General features: G+C 46.9%; 1 protein-coding gene across 1 annotated transcript in view; it reads right to left on the reverse strand.

Annotated features, from left to right (window-relative positions):
• The window catches only part of RASGEF1B (RasGEF domain family member 1B), a 47,401-nt gene that overhangs the window by 19,238 nt on the left and 5,317 nt on the right, over positions 1 to 22,846 (reverse strand). The window contains exons 2-4 of the mRNA XM_084855449.1: positions 13,103 to 13,285; positions 6,018 to 6,140; positions 5,023 to 5,160 (exon numbers count right to left, since the gene is read on the reverse strand). Coding sequence (XP_084711575.1) covers positions 5,023 to 5,160; positions 6,018 to 6,140; positions 13,103 to 13,279 — 438 coding nt within the window. The 5' untranslated portion in view covers positions 13,280 to 13,285. The remainder of the gene's footprint in view (positions 1 to 5,022; positions 5,161 to 6,017; positions 6,141 to 13,102; positions 13,286 to 22,846) is intronic.

Genomic DNA, 22,846 nt, shown 5'->3' on the forward strand with positions numbered 1-22,846 from the left:
GCACTGAGGCAGCATGACAGCAGCAAGCGTTAATTAGCGTTCATCTGCAACTTTCCCAGCTTAGGCTAACTGTGCTTGTTCCAAAGGAAAACAATCAGAACTTTCCCAGCACAGCCACTCTAACTCGGCATAAACATAGCCTCACTTCTCAGGCACATCCTAGGCCCTGATAAGATACTAGCTTTCGTTAGCATGGAATGCGTAACTAGTCTGGACCTGTGAAAATATGACGTACGGATACTATTTTTGTTGTGGTGGTTGCCTTTTAATGTTTTGATATTTTTACAATTTTAATATTGATGATTTAATTATATTTTTAACTTTTGTACACTTGTATTTATATTTCTATTTATAGGTTTTAATTGTATAAGTTTTAACGTTGTAAAGCCACCTTGAGTCCCAGTATTGGGAAAAGGGCGGGATATAAATAAATATAACAACAACAACAATGTGCTGAGGCCACACTATCGACCTTTCACTCATCTCACGTGCTCAGAGGCCCACTAGCAAGGAAACTGCACTTATAATGAACCTAAGCCAAGCATTTTGGGTCTCTAGGCCCCTCTAAAACTACAGGTGACTTGGTTACAGGCCTGGGGCCAATATATGGGGCCATGAGCAAAGCCTCTGTGGCTGACTTTAAGGGCCAGCCAGGCAGGTTCATATAGGGGCAGGCAGTCCTTCACATAACCTGGCCTTAAGCCACTTAGATCTTTAAAGGTAACAACCAACACTTTGCATTGAGCCTGAAATGTGCTGGCAGGTAGCGCAGCTGGTACAAATTTGATGTTATCTGCTCTGATTGCTTCCCTCCCCCAAGCATCAGTTTTTGGCACTAGAGGAAGCTTCCGAAGCGTCTTCAAAGGTAGTCCCGTGTTACTCCAGATTAATACTGGAGCAGACCATTTTCTAAGTTGCTAAAATTTGTAAGGAAATCTTTGCCACCTGATGTTTTGCCATGTCGTCGGAATGTATCCATGGCCAGCTGCAGCCCTGAGGCTGGATCTAGCAAGTTGCTTGACTGTAAAAATCCCTCTATCTAAATGTATAAGCCAAATGCAGAGAGGAACCCCCTGGCCTGGAATACTGACCCCATGGCAACCCATTCTGACAGCCAAGTAAGCAAAGAGGAACCTGAGTTGCCAAGTGCATTTCTGGAACATTAGTCATTGCGCAAAGTAGAAATGTAATAAATAAATAAAATACTACAAGGCTGGGCAACTCGTGGCCCTCCAGATGTTTTGGCCTAGAACTCCCACCAGCCCTAGCCAGCGTAGCCAATGCTGAGGGATCATGGGAGTTGTAGGGCAAAACATCTTCTGGGCCACAAGTTGCCCACCCCTGATTTACCACTGCACTGCAGTAAAGCAACAACAAGTGTCCCCAGCATGTGGATCCTAAGGTTGTCTGAAGAGGTCGATTTAGGCATCCACATTTTTGTGTTCCCATCGCAGACTTCTGGCCCAGTTCCCAGATCAGAAACTATTAAAGACATTGTTTGAAGACTTACTTTAAAAAAGAAAAGGAAAAAAAAGAAACGAGGGTGGAAAGTGAAACGATAAAAGTGGAATGCATCCCAGCGAGTTTGTCCGGTACAGGAAACATACACACAGCAAACACTCTTTTCCAGTAAAAACCACAAACTTAATTTGCCCTCTTCTTCTGGTTTAACCTCTTTCCCAGAGTTAATCAGCGTGAGGCTGTGTGCATAAACTGTTTTGGGCAAGTTGTGCTGCCAACACAAGTGGTTTCTGGCCATTTTTGAAGCAATGATGAACAGTGAGAATGCAAGATGTCATACAGCAGCGCTTTACAGAGAAGATAATTCATTAACTCCAAACTTATAAGTTTTAGGGCGGGGGGGTGAGGGGAGCAGAGAAATTGCAGACACCAAGTGGCAGATTGCAGGTTTCTATTATAGAAATCAAGGAATTTCTTGTATTGCTTCTTTCTTTTTTCCTTTTAAAAAAAATTAACCTCCTGGCAAAAGGGCAGGATCAAGCTGTGAAAGACAACAATGGTGTTGGTATTTATTTTTCTGAAGGGCACCAAGCAGCTTCATGACAGCCTGGGAGACTGTAACAAGAGCTGGCTTTCGGTAGTAATATATCTGTTACAAAATCCAGCCTAAAGGCAACAGGTACCTTTATCACGGAAGCCTCTCACCAACACTTTGAGGCCAACTTCACAGTTTGACATGGCAGCAAATGAAGGTCAATGCAGTGTCTGTGTGTTCATTCTTATGCTATCAATCACCAGGTAGATATAAGCAATTTTACCCTCGGACACAGGTGTGTGTGTGTGTGCATGTGTTCTAAGGGCTGATAAATCTAATTTCATTCAAGGCCACACCACACATTGCTTTTTTTAGGGTTCCACCTAAAAATGTAATGTGTGAATACAACACACATATTGCGTTATGCAGTCACGTTTGACAGGGAGCTATGGCTGACAACCACTCCCTGCAAAGTGCCACTTTACTTGGTGGCAAAGTCAACATTGCTTCTGCAAATGTGTGGAAGGATCTTCAGACAAATGGACTGGAAGTGGTGGTAGGGAAAATAATTTAAGGATATTGTACCCGCAGCTTACTACCATTTGAACAAGGAAGCTTAAACTTGTCACAGGAATTGCCTGTAATCGGGGTGGGGTGGGGGAGAGAATCCAAAATCCCAGAATTTTAAAATAGTGGAGTGTCCCTGCTTTCACAGCATGGTGGCTTTTGAATGTATTTTCAAGTTTTAGATTTGTAGGTGGGCAGGGAGAGAGAAAGAACTTCAGTATATATGAATCTGGAAGGGTTAAAAAAAAAAAAAAGTCCCTGCTTGGCAGACACAAATATTACATGTACTGGCAAACATGCATTTGCCCCAATCCTATATTACATTTTTAATGTGTACCTATATTTTTAAAAAAGTATTTATTTATTTAATTCATATTTATGCATTTAATTAATATGTATTTATTTATTTAATTAAAATATTTCTAGGCCACCTTTCAGGGCAGGGATATTTTTTTACATCTCAAGCATATTTTACATGTCAAAAAAAGAAAAGAAAAAAGAAGCAGCAAAGTGGTCCTCTGACAAAACCAAGAATGGCAGGATGCTTTTATGGGGTTTACTTGTCAAACTCTTCCACCAGGATACACTAATCTTAACCAGGGGTGGGCAACCTGTGGCCTTCCAGATGTTGTTGGACTGCAACTCCCATCAACCCTATTCAGCATAGCCAATGGCAAGGGACGATGGGAGTTGCAGTCCAACAACATCCAGAGGTCCACACATTACCCACCCTTAAACCCAGCTCTAATTACATTCTTATCCTTCAGAGGTTTTCTCAATTTCCTTGCTTTGCTGCATCACAAAATGTCTGAAGAACTTACATTTGTGGGGAGGACAAAAAGCATTAAAGAAGGGTTGCTGTTCAGAGTCACCTGGGGGACATGAACCTATGTCCATGTAAATATAGGGTAAATGGCAGACATGAACCTATGAAGGAGGACTTTATGGGCTCCCTGTTCTGAGGAGCCCCAGTGATTCTGTAATGATCTGCAATGCAGTGCAACAGAAACAAGGTCACCAGAGTCTGCATTTACCTTTCCAAGAGAATTACTAGCCAATATACCTAATAATTTATGACACCCAGCTCTGTACTGCAATGTTAGCTTTCCCGGTATTTTTTCCTTTTTAGATGGCACAGACAGAATCATCTGTTTTCTTTATTAAGGGTGGAATCCTATGCATGTTTAGATGGAAAAAAGTCCTACAACTCCCAGCATTCCCCAGCCAGCATGGTTGGGTGGGGAACGCTGGGAGTTGTAGGGCTTTTTTTAATGTCTAAACATCCATAGGATTCCACCCTTAGGAATGCTTGTAGACTGCCTATAGGATAGCTCCCATCATGGCCCTAGCTGCATATTTAGGCAGAAGAAAGTCCTACATGCTGGCTGGGGCATGCTGGGAATTGAAGGCTTTTCCTGTCTAAATAGGCATAGGATTGCGCTCTTAAAAGCACACATTCCTGATTCTTGAGGAACCTTTTCCACCACAATTTATCTACCAAGGAACTCCTGTGTGCCCAAATGGGTGAACTCGTCATGTATGCCCAGAACTTTCTACATGGGTCATTCTTGGTGGATGACGGATCTCTCGGGGCTTTACATGGGCCCCTTGCCATAGCTTTTAACTGTATTCTGTACACTTCTCCTTCCTTTAAAGTACAGAACTGACCTAAACCTTCTACTGACAATTTAAAAAAAATAGTAATTGTACGCTTCTAAATATGTAATATCCCACACGCCCCAGACACCACAGAGGAAGTGGGATATAAAATCCAAGGAAATAACACATGCATGCGCATATCTACGCATTTGTGCTCCCACATGCTAGCTGGCAGGCCCCAGCTGGTGAACAGGTGGCTTGTCAAAGGGGAAAGAGGCAGCTGGGTTGAAGCAGAGAAGGGGGTGGAGAGGGAGGGGGGAGTGGCCCAAAGAGATTTCAGAAGCAGGCCAGACGTTGAGTGGATAGATAGATGGATAGATGGGAGGTGTGGGAAGAAAGAACTAAGCCAAAGGAAAAGAGAAGTCATACAGGAGAGCTTAGGTATGTGACTTGCATCGTCAGTTCTAAGATCCTGAGCACATGGACAGATAAAAAACAGTCCTTCAAAATAATGTTGTACTGCAAGTGGCTAACAGTAGCATTTCCAAAACTTCCGTTGTCTGGGGCTCAATGTTCCCCCCTGCCCCCCCCACACACACATCCCACTCAGGTTTACAGATGTTGACAGACCAAACTCTTGCATTAAAATTGGGGCCAAATTTCTGAGGCAAACTGCAACTTGTTCTCCCTTTTTTTAAAAAAGAAAAAAATGTAGGGGTGGTGGGAGCAAAAGGGGCGGCAGTTTGCATGTTGCCCATCCCTACTTTATAAGACACTTTTAAATATCATATGTGAAAATGCACCACTTGGTAGCGAGGAATATTCTGAAACTGCAGCAGAATTACTCTCAAGAGACTCACCTCATCCCCGCTGGCTATTCGATGGGCCAGTTCCTTTAAATTCCTCATCATTCGCTCATCTCGAAAATCATATGGAAATGTCTCCGTCCACTCAGTTAACAGCTGCAGAATTTTGGGGGCAATTTTCCGCAATCGGCTCTGGAGAAAGTGGGAGAAAAGCAGCAACAGGGTTGGTCTTGTGACTCCTCATGCACTCCAGCTCACGCAGAAGGTTGGAGTTTATGCAGCACATGGATTGGGGGACACAATATTACTTCAGCTAAACCAGGGGTAGGAAGCTGCAGGCCTCTGGATGTCATTGGACTACAAGTATCATCATGTTGATTGGCCATTCTGGCTGGGGCTGATAGGAGTTGGAGTTCAACAGCCCCTGGAGAGTCACAGGTTCCCCAGTCCTGAACTAAACTAACCCTTCAGCTCCTGCCCTCAGGTGGAAACAAAAACAACCACAAGTCAAACAGTAGCCTCTTTAAAAGTGCCTCTCCTAAGGCTTAGTTACTGGCTGTAAGAGAGCTTTCAGCTACAATATGCTGGAGTTTCGGCCCATCCCCCTTTGCCCTTCCCCTTTTGCCTTTGGCCCTGCCCACCGCTAGAATGTGGCCCCTGAGAACTTCTCCAAAATGGAATGTGGCCCTTGGGCTGAAAGAGGTTCTGCACCCCTGGGTTGGAGTGTTGCATCTGGAAGACCTGGATTCAAATTTTCACTCAGCCACAAAACTCTCTGGGCGGTCTTGGTCCAGTCACCATCTCTCAGCTGTTATAACCTACCTCACAGGACTCCTGCGAGGATAATATAGGAAGAGGAGAACCACATACACCACATCGTGCTCCTTGTAGGAAAGATGCGATAGCCACATAACTAACAAAGGCAGCTGGCCGCAATGCGTCTGGCGTGGGGGGCCAAGGCGCCAGGGCAGGCTTGCGTTCCTGGCCTATCTCTCCTGTAATGAAGCAGGGTGCAACACTCAGTGACATCGATGAGGCAGGCCACCTACTTTATCAGCTGCAGGCTCCTCCAGCCTCTGCTGCTCGGTACACAGGTGGCAAACCTTTGCCATTAGCTCGTGAGGGTGCACGAAGAGGCGAGAGCTGAGCAGGAACGTAAATATGTATGTTCTCTGCAGGGGAGAGACAAACAAGAGCCACGTCTTACTTCACAGAGGAAACCCTGTGTGCTTGGGCTTTCTCAGGCAGTAGAGAACTTGTTGTGTTATCTTGGGAGAGATCCCAATACTGCAGAGGTCAGCATTTAAGCTTAATTGCACCAGATGGCACTATCTTTACAACGCACCGGGAATAAATCACACCTTGGTTAGGCAAGGCATGGCAACAGACAGGACAGGGCAGGGCATGGCATTCAGCTGAGCTGATGATCCTTGGCAACAAAATCTTGCACAGGTATGCACTTCCCGAGAATTGCTCGCGATGCAATTTCAGAACCACTCCCCTTGCTAAGCATGTGCTGTGCAGCCTAGTGGTGTAGAGCAGCCCTATGTCAATCGGGCGCCCCCAGATGTGTTGGACTACAATTCCCATCAGCCCCAGCCAACATAGGCTTTGAGGATCATGGGAGTTGGGAGTCCCAAGAATCTGGAGAGCACCAACATGGGAAGTCTGACTTACAGCACAATCCTATGGCCACTAGGCAGCAGCTGGATGGCCATAGGATTTCTTGGTTTCTGGGAACCCATCTTGGAGCCCATGCTCCGAGGTCAGTTCCCAGAAAACTGCCTCCCTGCCCCCTCCCTTGCTGCCTCATAGGCGCCGCGGATCATCCTGGGCTCCAGGCTTGGAAGAGCAGCGCGGAGCAGGAGGAGAGGGGGAATTCCTGGGGGTGGGGAATTTGGAAGGGCCGGTACGACGCTTCCTACGCATCATCCGGCCACCCCCCACTCCGAAGCACTGCAGTTAGACAGCTGAAATCGTCCGTCTAGCTGCAAACACAGGGCGGCTGGAGCGCGGAGGCAAAGATCACTTCCACTCTCCGCCCACCCTGCATTGGTTAGGCGGTCGCCTCCAAGTTCAGAGGCAGCTGCCTATCCCGATAGGATTAATCCCCTCGAGACTTGTGCCTCTACCATGAACGCACAGACGGCCTTAGATGAGCGACTTCCTCTCCCAGGAAATAATCAGACAGAACTACTATAGAGGGCTGATGTAAGGATTCCTGAGATCTGTTCCCCCCTCCCCCCAAACATGCCCCCTATGCTGTAATTAGGCTTTGAAAAGCCTCCATTGCCACCAATTGATAAACAGATATGCCAAATTAAACGTTACAATTTTAAAGCTGCTTGTGCATCCCCCCTCTCTTTAAAAATCCAGATGCAGCTCCCTGTTGCCTTCACCAATGTAAGGTCCTTAATTTAAGGCTGACTGTCCCTCTAGACAGCAGCTGCTCTCTAATATCCCACTTCTCGGTCTCTCAGATTCATGCAAGCACGTTCACCACCAGTATCCTCACTCTCAGCCTTGTAGTTAGCCATCCACCTTGTCCCCTGAGGTGAGTAAGAATGGACTCCAGGCAACCAGACAGAAAAGCACCAAAGTGCACAGCATTCAGACTGGCTTTGCACTTTATGGCGTATAGTAAAAGCAGATGCACAAATACTTATGCATCCACAGTCTGCTGCATGTTCCCATTTCCAAAAAAAAGGGGGGGAAACACAAGTCACAGGTGACTTGCTGTATGAGCTTTGCTTGGAAGTAAACTCATTTAAAGTCAGTGGGGCTTTCTTCCAAGTGACTGAGGCTGGGATTAGAGCTTTAGTTTGCAATCCCTCCACAGAGGAAATATATGTTCTGTAACATGGCTAACACCCTGTGGCCATTAAAAAGTTAAGTAGCAGCATTACAGACTACTAAGACTAGACAAATACGAAGTGGAACAAGCAATTGGCTCTTCAAAAATCTACCATCCCAAACATTTTAACAAAGCAGACACAAACAACAGCATTTTGACCTTACATTTCAATTTCACTTCTCAGTGTACAAAGTACATTGCTATTCTTATATAATTTATTCTCTGTGAAACTACTTAAGCTGGAAGGTAGTTACTTTGCTCCCAATCCAGCCAGCACCTAAGTGACCTTCACAGGTGATGCTTCCATGGCCATATCCAACATGCTCTTTGCTACAACGCACCAGCTGATCAGAGGACAACTTGATAGCCCACCCATTGGTGCCTACAACCCACAAAGGGATCCCAGCAGTCCATTTGGGAATCATTATGCCAAATGTCTTAGTCTTAATACAGGGGAGGCATTTTCACCCCCTGGATTCCCTGCAGTGCACCACTCCAGTCTGTAGGGCATCCCAGGAAAAACAACACTGGAGTTTGTTACCAAAATTCAGAGGCAAACTGCTCCATGGTGCTACAGGCAGGGCTGGCCCTCCCATGAAGCAAGGTGAAGCTCCCACCTCAGGTGGAAGAGCAGGAAGAGTGGTGAATTGCACCCACTATCCCTGTCCCCGGCAGGACAGCCTGCTGCCACCAGCTCCAGTGGGTGCTCTGGAGAGCCCCACCAGCTGCTCTACCACTGTGACATTTGCCGCATTGAGAGAGCACGCGGCGGGGCTCTGTGGAGCAGCTGTCCTCTCTCTGGAGAGCCATGCTGACCAGGGAAGCAGCCAGCATGGGTCTCCAGAGAGCCTGGCTGGCTGAAATGCCGGGCTCTGAGGAGGTCCTTCCTCAGAGCCAGGCATGGCTCTGAGGTGTCCCAGGGAATCACCTGCTTCCTCTGGCCACGTGGCTCAGCGGTAACGATAAGGGGGAAAGGGGTGGGTGGATGCAATGCAGGAAAGGGAAGGGGGCATGATAGAAGAAGGGGGACAAAATGCAGAAAGAGGGTGGGAGGGGTGCAACATGGTGATGCAGGCACTCTCTTGTCTCAGGCAGCGGGAGAGCTTGCAGCGGGGGTGGCTAGAAGGGTTACATTTAACCCTTTTACAATTCCGTAGCACCAGAGCCATCGTTTTTGTAAAAAAATTTTTTTGCCACTGCTGACAAATGCAGCAGCACAGCAGGGACCACACGGGGCCTGTGGGTTCCCTCCCCTATCTTAATGTGTCTTAGAATCTATCTTGCATCAGTTTTGTATGACAAACAAATGATACCCAGAGAATGTTCTATATCCCTTTTTGCGTCTTTCCAGTATGGAACGTGTGTTGGTCTATTGCTGTCAGCCAGTCAGTCATGGGATGGAAAATTCCATAAGGCTTGAAGAGTTAGCCCATGTGAGTATTCAGCAAGGGTGTCGCTGAGTTGATTGCACAGCTTACGCACATGGGCATGAATCAGTGAGGATTTGGAAGCCATAACAAAGCAAGCTCATTTATTTGGATAACGAACATAGGAGGAGTCAAGGATGTAATAGCCACATTAAGAAACCTATCATACTCAATTGCTCAGCACAGTCCTGAAGATCTGCATCTCAGATCAAAGTTGCAAAAAGGTGGAAATTGATTTCCACGTGCGATCTCATCTGTTGGCTCAGTACGTGAAGTATTGTGGCTGGATATAAGCAAAGTCATTGCACCGGCCTTTCCCAACCTCGCGCCCACCAGCTGTGTTAGACTACAACTCCCATCACTCCCAGCTGCAGGCTGTCTGGGGATGATGGGGTTGTACCCAACACATCTGGAGCGCACCAGAGGAAAGACTGCATTGCACAGAGCGGCACTTCACTGGCAGCTATTCTCTACATGGGTGAAACTCCTGTGCAACAAGCACACACCACCACAAGCGCACTCTGTGCACACCATCGTGTGCAATGAGTACACGGGCCTGTTTGTATATGGGTGAGTGGGAATCCAGAACCCTAGTCACCAGGGGTAAATGGCATGTGCTGTTAGGGGAGAAGGATACCCAGGAGCAGCAAACATTCTCTCCCTTGGACTCTGTCTTGATCTGTGGCTTACGAGAAACAACCAGAGTCCAGCACAGACGAAAGAACCCTCTGCATCTCCCTCATGCCTTCTGGGAGTGCCAGAGGACTCGCTGGGAGGGGAGTCAATTAGCGGTGGGCACAAAGAGAGGTTGGCTAGTAAGCTAAGCCCCCATCTGCAGGTAAGAAAGTGGCCGTGTGTGCACTACCCAGACAATCCGCAAGCAGCGATTCTACACAGAATTGATATCAGTAGAGTAGTGATGGCCACCAATTTGGATGGCTTTAAAAGGAGAGCGGACAAATTCATGGAGAAGGAGAAGGCTATGAATGGCTACTAATCTTGTTGGCTCTATGCTACCTTCAGTATCAGAGGCAGTCTGCCCATGTACACCAGTTGCTGGGGAACATGGGCAGGAGGATGCTGTTGCACTCATGTCCTGCTTGTGGGCTTCCCACAGGCAGCTGGTTGGCCGTTGTGTGAACAGAATGCTGGACTAGCTAGACCTCGGTCTGATCCAGCATGGATCTTCTTATGTTCTTATACCCTAGTTTGGCCCCATGTGAATGCAGAGGGCTTCTGCTCTCAAGAAATTTCAAGGAAAGCTAAAGGAGCTTTGATAAAGCTGGCAAAAATTCCCGGAAGGTGCCTTCACATCCCTCGATGTCAATGCAGGAACTGGGTCGCTCATGAAGGGGCCTTTTAAAAAGCCACCTTGCCTTCTTACGTACAAGAACCATTTTCTAAACAGGGAGCTTCCAGATGAGGCTTTTATGGCACCATTACCCTGCCCCATTCATGGAATTGTTCAGACATCATCATCTTCAATTTCTAACCATCCCATGTTTTCCCACCGCTTCTTCCATCTTTTTTCTTACTGCAGATAATCCTTTACAGAAGACAAGACTGAATAGCCTTCCTATTGCTAGGAGCCCTCTGTCTGGAAGCACCCACGGTACTTCTTAATGCCAATGATATGCCACCGGTGTCGTTTAACTCCTATGCCCACAGTAGTGGTCAAAGAGCAAGAGTTCGAAGGGACCAAAGGCCTCCCCAGACTAACTGCCCCTTTCCCACACAAAAAGTAAAACTACCTACCTATTAACTGCTGGAAGGTCACACTATGTAATGTCAGCCACAGCATATTACAAGCAGAGCGCTTCAGTTAAGTGTGCTGTGGTGCACGGAAAACCATTTCTATGACGAATGGCACTCACCCACCCCACTGCTGGGAAGGAAAGAGCCCAATATATGTAGCCAAATACCAGTACCATAAGGCCATCATGAATATTATCTCCTGCAAAACAGTGTGTCCACAGTCTGGGCCTCTGATTAAAACCAGTGGTATGCTACTAACAATATTTTTGAAACGTATGCAGATCAGCTTTACCTTGTCTGACAGATACAGTCAAAGAAACATACATGACTAACGATGGGGAGAAAAAATATATACCACCAATGCTATTCCATTGTTACAAGCGACATTTGTCTGTGAATAGTACTGCCATGGTGTTGTGGAAGCTTCATATGATCCCAGTTCAGTGCATTAAAAAAAAACCCAGTAGTACCTGATTGCACAGAATTTCATGTGTGTTTCTGTCATGTAGCCAAAGTCACCGACACTGATCTGGCAAACCTGGCAATCTGCAGTGATGGATCAGAACAGGAGGTGTGTGGGATCATAGAATCATAGAATAGTAGGGTTGGAAGGCGCATGCAGGAATCCAAGTCAGAGCATCCCTGACAAATGGCTGTCCAGCCTCATCTTGAAGGCCTCCAGTGTGGGAGAGCCCACCACCTCCCCAGGTAATTGGTTCCATCGTCATATTGCTCTGACAATCAGGAAGTTTTTCCTGATGTTCAGCCGGAATCTGGCTTCCTGTAACTTGAGCCCATTATTCCGTGTCCTGCACCCTGGGATGATCGAGAAGAGATCCTGGCCTTCCTCTCTGTGACAACCTTTCAAGTACTTGAAGAGCGCTATCATATCTCCCCTCAGTCTAAGGGGATCCACCACTCCTCCTCCATTCGCTGATGTAGACATGTCTCAAAATTCAAGAACGTTACACAGGAGAAGAGAGCGCGGATGCGTCCATTTTCCCCACCTCTAATGGAAGTCGCACATGCTCCTCCCCCTAGGTGAGAGATGCTCTTGCATCTCAACATGCAGGATGGGGAGAGATGTGCAGCTCTTCTCTTTGGACGTGACCCTAGTGACACACAGAGAATCGCAACTCACTGGCACTCTTGCTCTTACCACCTGTTTTGAAATGTCCTCATTCCCAGGCCTAAAGATCATCACCTCTTTGTGGAAGGCAAGAAATACATGTATTTGCTGGTATCTGCAGCTGCTTCTGAGCTGGCCATGAGGAAATCAGACAGCCCTCATCTCAGAGGTATGCAAAACTGACTTCTGCATACCACCTTGATCCAGGGTGATGTCAATGATCCCAGTGTGTACCGAATCCCTGGTTGAAACAGCATCAAATGTAGTGGGTTGGGCAGGAAGAGTGGAGAAAAACCCAAACACACACACGGTGACCGTTTTGTGATCTTTCTTGATAAACTTTGATAGTCTGTAACATTGCTAGATACCTCGGGGATTTAGCAACTGGGGGAAAAAATACAGCAAATGGCACCCAATTCATTTTAAGAGATGCTGAACTCAGACATAACAAGAAAAAACAGCTTTAGATTGTAGCTGGCAGCTATTCACCTTCCCAAGAGGACACGCCATTCTCCATGACATGCACAACACTCCTTGCTGAGCCCCCTGTCCTCCCACTTTCGTCCTATTTAGGTGAGAGGCTGCAGCTCAATGGTAGAGCACATGTTTTGCATGCAGAAAGTCCCAGGTTTGATCCCCGGTATCTCCAGGTAGGGCTGGAAAAATTCCTGCCTGGAACCCTGGAGAGCCATTGCTGCCAGTCAGTGTCGACAATACTGGACCAGATGCACCCATAGTCTGACTCAGTAGAAGGCAACTTCCTATGTTCCTACTGTTCTAATACACATTGGTCCAGCCCTCCCCAACCTGGGGCCCTCCAGATGTGTTGGACTGCAGCTCCCATAATTGGCCATTGGCCATGCTGGATGGGAATTATGGGAGTTGCTGTCCAACACATCTGGAAAACCCCAGGTTGGTGGAAACTGCAGTGACCCAAGCTGATTTACTTTGCAAATGGAGCAGACTTACATCAGGGTAGTAATCAACAGTGGGCACTAAGTGCTGGATGAGGGCTTCCAAGGATCCTGACAGCAAGTTGTTCTCATGGTAATAGAGTCCTCCACAGCTGTCCTCTTTTGACTGATACAAGTTCCGGTTGTAGCCACTGCTGTCGAACATAGCTGTGAAGGGAGGAGTCTGTGGCATGTTGTCCTGAGAAATGAAGAGCAAGGAGAAAAGTTTATTACCTCACACTACAGTGATGCCACGTCGTCAGGTTTTCTCCAAGCCTTTATTCTGAATCAACCATTTTTGTTGACACAGGCTGGCAATCTTGAGTTATACCCACACCTCCTTGCCCTGCATCGTCAGATCACACTGTGGGCTTCCTTTTCCAATACCAATACCTACCTTTTCACACCAGAGATAAAACAACCATGCTATCCGAGAGAGAAGATGAGGTACTCCAACCCCACCACTTTTTTTCATGCTTTCAGTTTATCCCAAGGGTCAGTTGAAATCACAACTTGTGTAAGATGTCTTACACACGCATGGGCTTACATGGGCTGCGATGGTCTTGGGAGAGGCTGTAAAAACAAATTGTGGGTTCAGAATGCCCAACTATGTGAAAAAGCTCCGACGCCAACACTATTCACTTTTGGAATGCCAAATTCCATTGGTGGCACTAGTTCATGTAACTCAAGCTAGCATCACTGGTGGCGATTAGCCAAAGTAGTTTTCTAACGGTTTGCAAAACTAACAAGAAATGAAGCAGTGCCAGGTTAGTTGTTGCTGACAGTACATTAAATACGATCACACTGTGTACTTTTACATTGGCTCTCGGTACATGTTTGTTCCATATTGGAACAGCATACTGGACCCCTGGTATTGTGTTAGGATCATGGAACACATATGTAATTCAGATAAAAACACAGAACGTGTTCTTGTAACGTTTTCCTATGTATCCCTGACTACTGTGAATGCAGGCCACAGCCTCAAACTGTAAACAAAAGGAACTGTAAACAGTGCAAGTAAGATTCATCCCAAAGTGTACTGTGCGCCCTTGATTTATTACAGCACCCAGTAATTCCCATCACGTTTCATCTGGAGATCAAATGAGATGCACTGTATTAAAAATGGGAAAGGACTGTAGCTCAGAGCACATGCTTTGCATACAAATAGTCCCAGGTTCAATCCCTGGCATTTCCAGGTAGGGTTGCAAATGACCCCATCTGAAACCCTAGAGAGCTGTTGTCAGTTAGTGTAGACATACTGAGACAGATGGACCAAGGGTCTGACTCTGTGTGAGGCAGCTTCCTATGGCCTAATTCACATGTAACGAAAATCCAGAGTACTGGTTGGGTACCCAGGAAGAGTCGCCATGCTTTGTTGCCGAGTTGTGAACTCTGGGTTGTTCATGGTTAACAACCCACAGTTAAACCATAGTGTAGGGTTTGCACGTGATAACGACCCACAATGCAACAACAACACACGATTCAATGCACATTGTGGGTTGTCATTACGTGCAAAACCAGGTAATCGTTTCAATACGTTTCAATGACAACTCAGAGTAGCTTCAGCAACAGCCCAGAGCACAGGTTGAGTATGGATTGCTGCTGAATCGTGAGCTGTCACGCGCAAACCCTGCACTATAGTTTAACTATGGCTTACTAACCACAGACAACCCAGGAAGAGAACCCATGATTTGTTGTTGTGAACTTTGGATTGCTCATGGTTAACTCATAGTTAAACCATAGTGCAGGGTTCTCACATAACAGCAACCCATGATTCAATGGCAACCCATACGCCACTCATACTCTGGGTTGTCATCACATACAAAGGAAAAGGAAAGGTTCCCCCTGTGCAAGCACCGGGTCATTACTGACCCCTAGAGGGACGCCGCTTACGCTGGCATTTTCATGGCAGACTATAGCGGGGTGGTTTGCTATTGCCTTCCCCAGTCATGACTACCTTTCCCCCAGCAAGCTGGGTACTCATTTTACTGACCTCGGAAGGATGGAAGGCTCAGTCGACCTGAGCCAGCTACCCGAGACCCAGCTTCCGCTGGGATCGAACTCAGGTCGTGGGGAGAGTTTCGGTTGCAATACTGCCGCCTACCACTCTGCGCCACACGAGGCTCCTCCATTACATACAAACCAGGCCATTATCCATATAGATGGGCACATACACATCTCCTTGCTTAGACTCCTCTGGGAGATTAGACAGGGAGGAAACTGAAACTGCAACCCTACTTCATGCAGGCCAGCTGCTGCGCAAGCAGTGTTGGCACACTGCACACGACCAGGCCTACAGAATGCCTGAATACCCCCACAGGCCATTATTTAAGTGCAGATGCCATGGCTTCTCTCTCTATTGTGTGCCAAATCCTTGGGGGTGGGGGGGGGCAGCAGGGAGGGAAGCCTCTCTTAAAAAAAAAAAAGTAAATAAATACATGCGTTGGTGTGCGCCTGTCTGGGAAAACATCTGACTTTGGAGGACAAGTGGTAATGGGGCAGCTGTGGCTAAGCAGCTTCTCTCTCCTGCTCCATCTGTGCATTCTGCAACTCCCAACAAAGCACTCTGCAGAGGGAGATGAGGAGAAGCTATTAAGTTATTAGCTGGATTCCTGGGGACGAGAAGGGGAAAAAACGCATGGCACACGCACCAAGCACCAAAAGGCTTGCTTGCTTCTGGCAGCAGATTGGGATAATGAAGGCATTCAAACCCCACAGAAGACTAGAGGATTCAGGGAGTAAACAATAAAAGAAAGCAAAACGTGCTGCTTGTGGAGCGGCACGGGGGGAAGGATATCCCGGGCAGAGCGTCCCCCTCCCGGACAACATGACCCCCTTGCTAATCCCGCTTTTCAAGATGCCAAAGGAGATTTGCATCAAAATAAGGGAGAGCAGCAGGCCCAGCATCCGAAAAGTCACATTCGTCTCTCCAAGCAGCTGTTCAACCAGGGATTGGATTCCTCCCAGCACAGATAAGTCAGGAGGGGGTGAAGGGGAAGAATAAGAGCAATCCGCGTGCCACGGCAGAAGGAGGGAAAGAAGAGGTGGCTGGACTTCCACAGAACAAGGAGCCCTTATGACAGAAGCCCAGCAGGTGAAAAGCAGCAGGAGAAGGTCACATGCTGCCATTGGAAGGATCAAAACATTTGCAAAAGGAGAATGGGGGGAAAGGGTCCTTTTGTCTTCAGAGCTGATCTCCAGCAGTGGAAGAACAAGAGAGCTCCCTGGGAAGAGGCAACTGGAACTTGATCACTTTATCTTGACATGGAGGAGTGTCCTTTCCCCATTCCTTCTTCGGTTTACTGTTTTGCAAAACCCTAATCTAAGCCAAAATACACAGCAATCCTGCCCCCGCTCCCCGTCCCCGCAAAGATGCTTCCTGTCAACACTTCATCCTCATACTACACTTACAGCCAGTGGAACAACCCTAACCTCCCTTCCTTGCATCGCCAACACAAATCCTGCATATCAGATTGCGGGCAGGATGCAAATGCCTTCGAATTTAGGTGTACATCCAAAGCCTTGGACATACACAGCTGGGATTTCCAGCTTGTTTCCCTTGAACAGTAGGCCCCTATGTCACATCTCAAACTGTTTTTGAAAGTCCCCTCAAGTTTCAAGGACAGCTATGTGGAATGGGGAGGGGAAAGCCAGTGGTTAAGAACAGGGATGTACGGACTGTGTATAATCTGTTCCATCTGAGTTTCGTGGATGGTCAGGCGCCTTTAGTTCCGTTGTCCGCCCATTGCCAGAATCGTTTCTCCGAATTTGTGCAAGTGCACATTAGTGCAATTTCACAAGTGTGAAAATGCACAAATCCCCCCAAATGCACATTTTCATGCTTTAGCTAGGGGGGATATGCACATTTTTGGACGTATTCATTTTGCGTATTTTTCTATGGTGAAATTTGTGCAAAATTTGGGAAAGTCGGAAAACTGGTTTGCAGAATCTGCCCGACAGGGGAAAAACCGGTCTGCTGCAGAATCCGTGGGTCGGATTCATGAAAATCCAAACTCATGTGGTTCCATTGCAGATTTTTCTGACATCTCTAGTTGAGAAACACAAGTCTAAAGCCCCCTTGAACATGGGCAACTAGCTGTGACAGCCTCTGGATCCCAGCTAATCCATGTTCCAGCACCTTTTGTTTTTAAATTTACACCATTTCAGTTTATCCCTTACTGGCTTAGCACTAACATCTGCACATTTCCCCCCCAATCATGTGCAGGCCTCCAGTCATACAACTGTACATATGAAAGCTCTCTCCCTGCAGACAGTCATGCAATAGGTGCGGACACCAGGGGTGTGTGGCTAGTCACCCATACTATGTCTGGGGTGGGGCTAGTGGGTGTGGCCTCACTCCTCACCCCTCACATCTTAACAGAACGGGGAGGCATTCTTCTGAAGAAGGCAGCTACTACTGAGGGATCACATCTATTTTCCACAGGCAGTAACAGTCGCTGTAGCAGTGCTGACATGGCTTGGCCTGCCCCACAATTTAATTCAATAATGCACGGCTTCTGTGCCTGCCTGTACATTGGAGTGGAAGGTGAGAGGTGATGGTGCAATGTCATTAGTCTGGAACACGCCACACACTCAGGGCTGGTTGCTGAATGAGATACAGCACGTATCATCCAAATGAGAGTCAATACCGAAGTGTGAAGAGGACAGTCTGTCTGTCAATGGCTGCACTGAGGGTGGGGGTGTGCAGAGTCTTCAGTACACTCATCTTGTTAGGGACCCTTCAAAATGGCTCTGATCCAAGACTTCACTGTTGGCAAGCGACCACACCATGCAAATGCAAGAGCTGGTTTTATTGGGTGCAAAATCAAACAGCCAAAGAAACTCAGCTTTCGTTTAAAAAGCAAGTTGCTATCCTTCCAGGCAATGAAGATAGGTTTCGAAAGAGTGCAGAATTCTCAGAAGACACTGAGTGATAGGGTGTGAATATAGGAACACAGGAGGGGCCGTGCTGTATCAGACGACAGGACCATCTAAATAGTCCAGCATACTATTCACACAGTGGCCAACCAGCTGCCCATGGGAAGCCCACAAGCAGGACATGACCAAAATAGCACCCTCCCGCCCATGTTCTCCAGCAACTGGTGTAATGGCATACTGCTGGAAGCCTAGTAGCCATTGATAGCCTTTGGAGACAAAGCAGGTTTTCTGTTGGTTAATCTGTAGGGCTTCTGCGTCATGCATTTCTCTCTGCCTCACCTTTCTCCATAGCTAATGAATCCAGAATATATTTATGGAATAATATGGAAAACACATATATTCACTTGATTTTCATGGTTTTTGACACAGAATCCAGCTTTTCTTGGCTATCCCCCTCCCCCAATTCTGCAGAGATCATTGTCCGAGGATGCTAAAAAATAGCTTTAAGATAATAAACACCTAGGAAATCATGACTAGTTCCACGTCATAGTCCAAAGGCACGCATAGTACCAACTTTCCTGCTGCTAAGCAGCAGGTGTGGATCAGGTCATTATCTAGATGGGAGAACACCGATGTGGGGATACAAATAAATGATTTCATTTATAATGAAACGAGATGAAATAAATGAACTTATTAAATAAAAACAGAACAAAAATACACTCTCCGCGTTCCAGTGGTGAGTGGAGCTGAAGGCAACCGAAGGCAAGGCCCCAAATACTAGCATCTTTGAGCTTAAAGCCTTAGGAGAGGCACTTCAGTCTTTGAGAACAGGAAAAACTGTACAAATTCCAGGAAACCATCAAACAATTGGTGGTTGGGGTAAAGTCCCACGGCATGGCCTGAAGGCACATGAGGCAGCCACCTTGCTGAAGCTAAGCACGTCTGGGTCTGGTCAGTGCTTGGAGAAGAGGCCACCTGGGAACCACATATAGCACCCTTGAGTTCCACAATGGAAGAAAGGTGGGATATAAATGGGAAAAAAGTGGGTGGGACCATCTGGGGAACTCTGGAGGGCTGGATTTGTCCCCCGGGTCTGAGGTTCTCCACCCTTGGTCTACTCTAACTATGAATATGTCTGGATCCAACCCACAGTATGATTTTTTTTTTTTTTAATCACTACCTTGAAAGCTTTCCCCCCCCCTTTCTGCATGCTTTCTTCATAGAAGCCTTCTGTGCTTAAACCAACTAAATTTCCTTAAGATGCATCTATTTCCTCAGCCCTTTTTAAAGTGTCTTAAAACCATAGGATCCAGCCAGCCTGTGTCACATGGATTAGCAGGCTGATACTTGTAGAGTTGCCGACATGTTACAAGCCACCAAAGCCCTGGAAAAGTTGAGCCTGCTACCCATTCTGTTGCAGGAGAAGCTCGGGTGATTTATGGAATGAATTAATTTGAAAGGCATGCACAACAGACTTTGGCTAGAATAGTGTGCAATAAAACACTGCCCTTTCTCCATGCAGCAGGAGGCATTTGAGGCAAAAGCGACTTGTCCGAGCGATTATTTACGATCAAGCAGCTGGAAGACAGAAAGGGAGCGTTTTCAGACAATAGCCCGTGTTGAAATGTGGGTATAGGGAGGCTACGTCTCGCTAGCACACAAAGCAGGCTTCATATCTGGATTTTCTGCCTAGTATTTCTACTTTGACCCCTTCCACATCAAGTGAATTCACAAGCCGATGCTTCCCTAATCTTGGTGGTTTCAGAACCAAGTGATGAACATGCCTAACACCTCAATCCTATAAAAGTTCAATGGGGCTTCCTCCCATGAAAAAAGAGATCAGATTGAAGCCTTAGCAAGGATGCTGGCTGGCCAGCCGTGGTATCTTCGCTCAATGGTAGACCACATGCTCTGCATGCAGGAAGTTCCAGAGTCTATCTCCTACATCTCTAATTAAAAGGGCCTCCAGAAAGCAAGATGCAGAAAGACCCGCACCTGAAGCCCTTGGCCAGCCTGTATTGGCAATGGACCAATCATCTAACTCAGATACATCCTAAGAACATTTCAAATCAGATGTGAAGGTATTAAACGGTGTGGCATACAAGGATTTCACCTTTGCCCAAAGGCAATTGACTAAATATGGTTTATCCAGGACTGAAACCAACCAGCTAACGTTTTCCTGAGCACTCAGTATTATCTCAGATCAGGAATGTTCAACCTGCAGCCCTAGGCCTAATTTCATACAGGTGGGGAGAGCTGAGAGGGGGGAGGAGGATGGGAAGGAGGAAAACAGGGAATATGCCTCCAGATGTTTTAATTACAACACCCATATGCCCCAGTCAGCATAGCTAATGGTCCAGGATTAGAAGGATCGTGGCACCACACTTATCACAGGGACTCACAACCAATCCCAGCTCTGTAATGAATGTATGGTTGTGATGCTTTTGCAAACATAAAGTTTGCCCCATCTTGTTGTTCACAGCTGAGTGTACAGCGAAAACTATTTACATGTGAAAATGTAACATATGAATCATTTCCTAGGGAGGTAGTGGGCTCTCCCACCCTGGAGGCATTCAAGATGAAGCTGGACAGCCATCTGTCAAGGATGCTTTGACTCAGATTCTGCATTGAGGAGGGGGTTGGACTCGATGGTCTTATAGGCCCCTTCCAACCCTACTATTCTATGATTCTATGAATCACCCCCAATATGATCTGCAGTGAGAAAGCATGCAGGTTCAGAGAGTTCGGGAACTGTAGAAACACAAGAGACCCAAGTTTTCCTTGCCCAGAAGAATCACATATGATTATTCCAACTGTAATTTCTTCCAATGGAACTTAGCTAAAGGAAGCGGGGTGCGTGTGCGTATCTGTGTGTGGGGGGGTTAAGAAAGTAAATCAGTTACACTACCAGCTTTCAGCTGCTAGATTATTCTAGCTGCCAGCAATTCACATGTTGAACAGAAGGTGGAACCTGACTCTTAAGCCCTCAAATCAAAGTCTCAGCATTTCAAGCAATCACACCTACAAAGTCAACAGATTAAGTAGGCTATTTTAAAGGCACAGAAAAGGCACAGTGGATGCAAAGGGCTGCTCATCTCCACCGAGGCTACTCAACGACTAAAAGAGAAAAGGTGCCAGTGTTATGGGGGGGGGGGAGTCTGCTTTTAGGGTGAGTAAGAGTCTTAACTTTTAACCTCCTTAATCAGACATACTTAAGGCATGCACACCCACACGTTTCATGGCGACATTAGAAAACAGCGTTCTTTAAAACAAGGAGAGTAGATCTGAGTCATTCTGTTGTCTTGCAAAATCTTTCAGGCTATTGGCTTCAATCTGCCTATTTTTATATTGGGCTAGACAGGCAGGCCCACACACACACACGCAGCAAAAGTACAGCTATCCCTTGTTGCGATTCACCTCTACATCGTGCAGCAACAATAAAAGGAATACTTTAATAATGCATTTTAATTATTTATTTATTACATTTATATCCCATCTTTTTCCCTTTGCAAGGAACCCAAGATGGCTTACGTGGTGGTCCTCCTCTCCATTTTATCCTCACAACAATCCTGTGAGGTAGGTTAGCCTGAGAGTCAGTGATTGGCCCAAAGTCACCCAATCAGCTTCATGGCCGAGTGGGGACTAGAGCTTGGATCTCCCATGTACTGGCCCAACACTCTAACCACTACTCCACACTAGCTAGACTGCAGATTTTTTTTCTTCCCAGTCCATCCAAAGCAGAGATAGCACTGCTCTAATATAAAACCGCAGTACGTTAAGCAGCCCCCTGTCCCTTTGGGATGCTTGGACTCATCTAAGAACGCTTTGGCTACTGGGCAGTAGAGAAAGGTAATAAATAAATAAAAGAGCAGACCGCAGAGCATCATGAGAGGGCCAGGCAGAAGAGTACTTTTAGCCAGCAGTGATGCAGTGATAAATTTCAAAATGCAGACGCTCAATGTGACAGTCCCAATAGCCCCAGAAGAATCCAAAAATGCAGGAAGCGGTGTTGCTCCATATCAACAAACCAGTCCTAGGGGTTTTCATCTCTACCAGGAGCATGTCTTTTTGTAAAGCAATTGGGTCGTAATCACCCATGGGAGACCAAGCCACCCCAACATACTTGGCATTATAAAAGGGACAACACAGCAACAGATATTGTTGCTAGGGAAATCCATCCCCCACCCACAATGAGGAGTGCCGCTCAGCCCAGAGGGAACAGGGAGATCAGAGGGGGGCTGGCAGATGACGTCATCATCCCTGCTGATCAAAATGTCTGGGTGCTTCACCCTGCCAGCCTTGGCTCCACCACACCACAGGCAGCTTGGATACGTCCCTAGAGTTCTGACTGGCTCTGACTGAAACCCAGAGCAGATCACCGCCCCCCCAACATCGGAGCCACTAGCCTCCACTGCGAGTCACAGGCCCTTCAACTCCAGCTGGGACTGATCATCACCTGCGTTATGTCTCTTTCAAGCTGAACCATATAGCTCTGTTTTCTGGGCTGCACTATTCTTTAAGAGCACTTGCCCTCTGTCTTATTTTCCCCCGCCCCTCTCCGTTCTTCACCCCGTGACAGGACTGGATAAAGTCAGGGGCAACGTCCAGCAACATTAATTTCTGCAGAGTTTTATGTTTGTGTTGTGGGAGGAGCGGCACTGATAGACAGCCCCCTGTCCTATAACAGCACCACAGAGATGGTTCAACAGGCATTACTGGAAGAACTGCATCAACTGAATATTTACCTCCAGTACCAGACGCAGTGAGCCTATGAACACCAGTTGCTGGGGAAGATGGGTGGGAGGGTGCTGTTGCAGTCATGCCCTGCTTGTGGGTTCCTGGTCGACAGCTGGTTAGCCACTGTGTGAAGAGGGTGCTGGGC

Source organism: Heloderma suspectum, chromosome 5 (assembly GCF_057233095.1).
Source record: "Heloderma suspectum isolate Gila_16-S chromosome 5, 16-S_ref, whole genome shotgun sequence".
In the NCBI taxonomy this organism is placed as follows: domain Eukaryota; kingdom Metazoa; phylum Chordata; class Lepidosauria; order Squamata; family Helodermatidae; genus Heloderma; species Heloderma suspectum.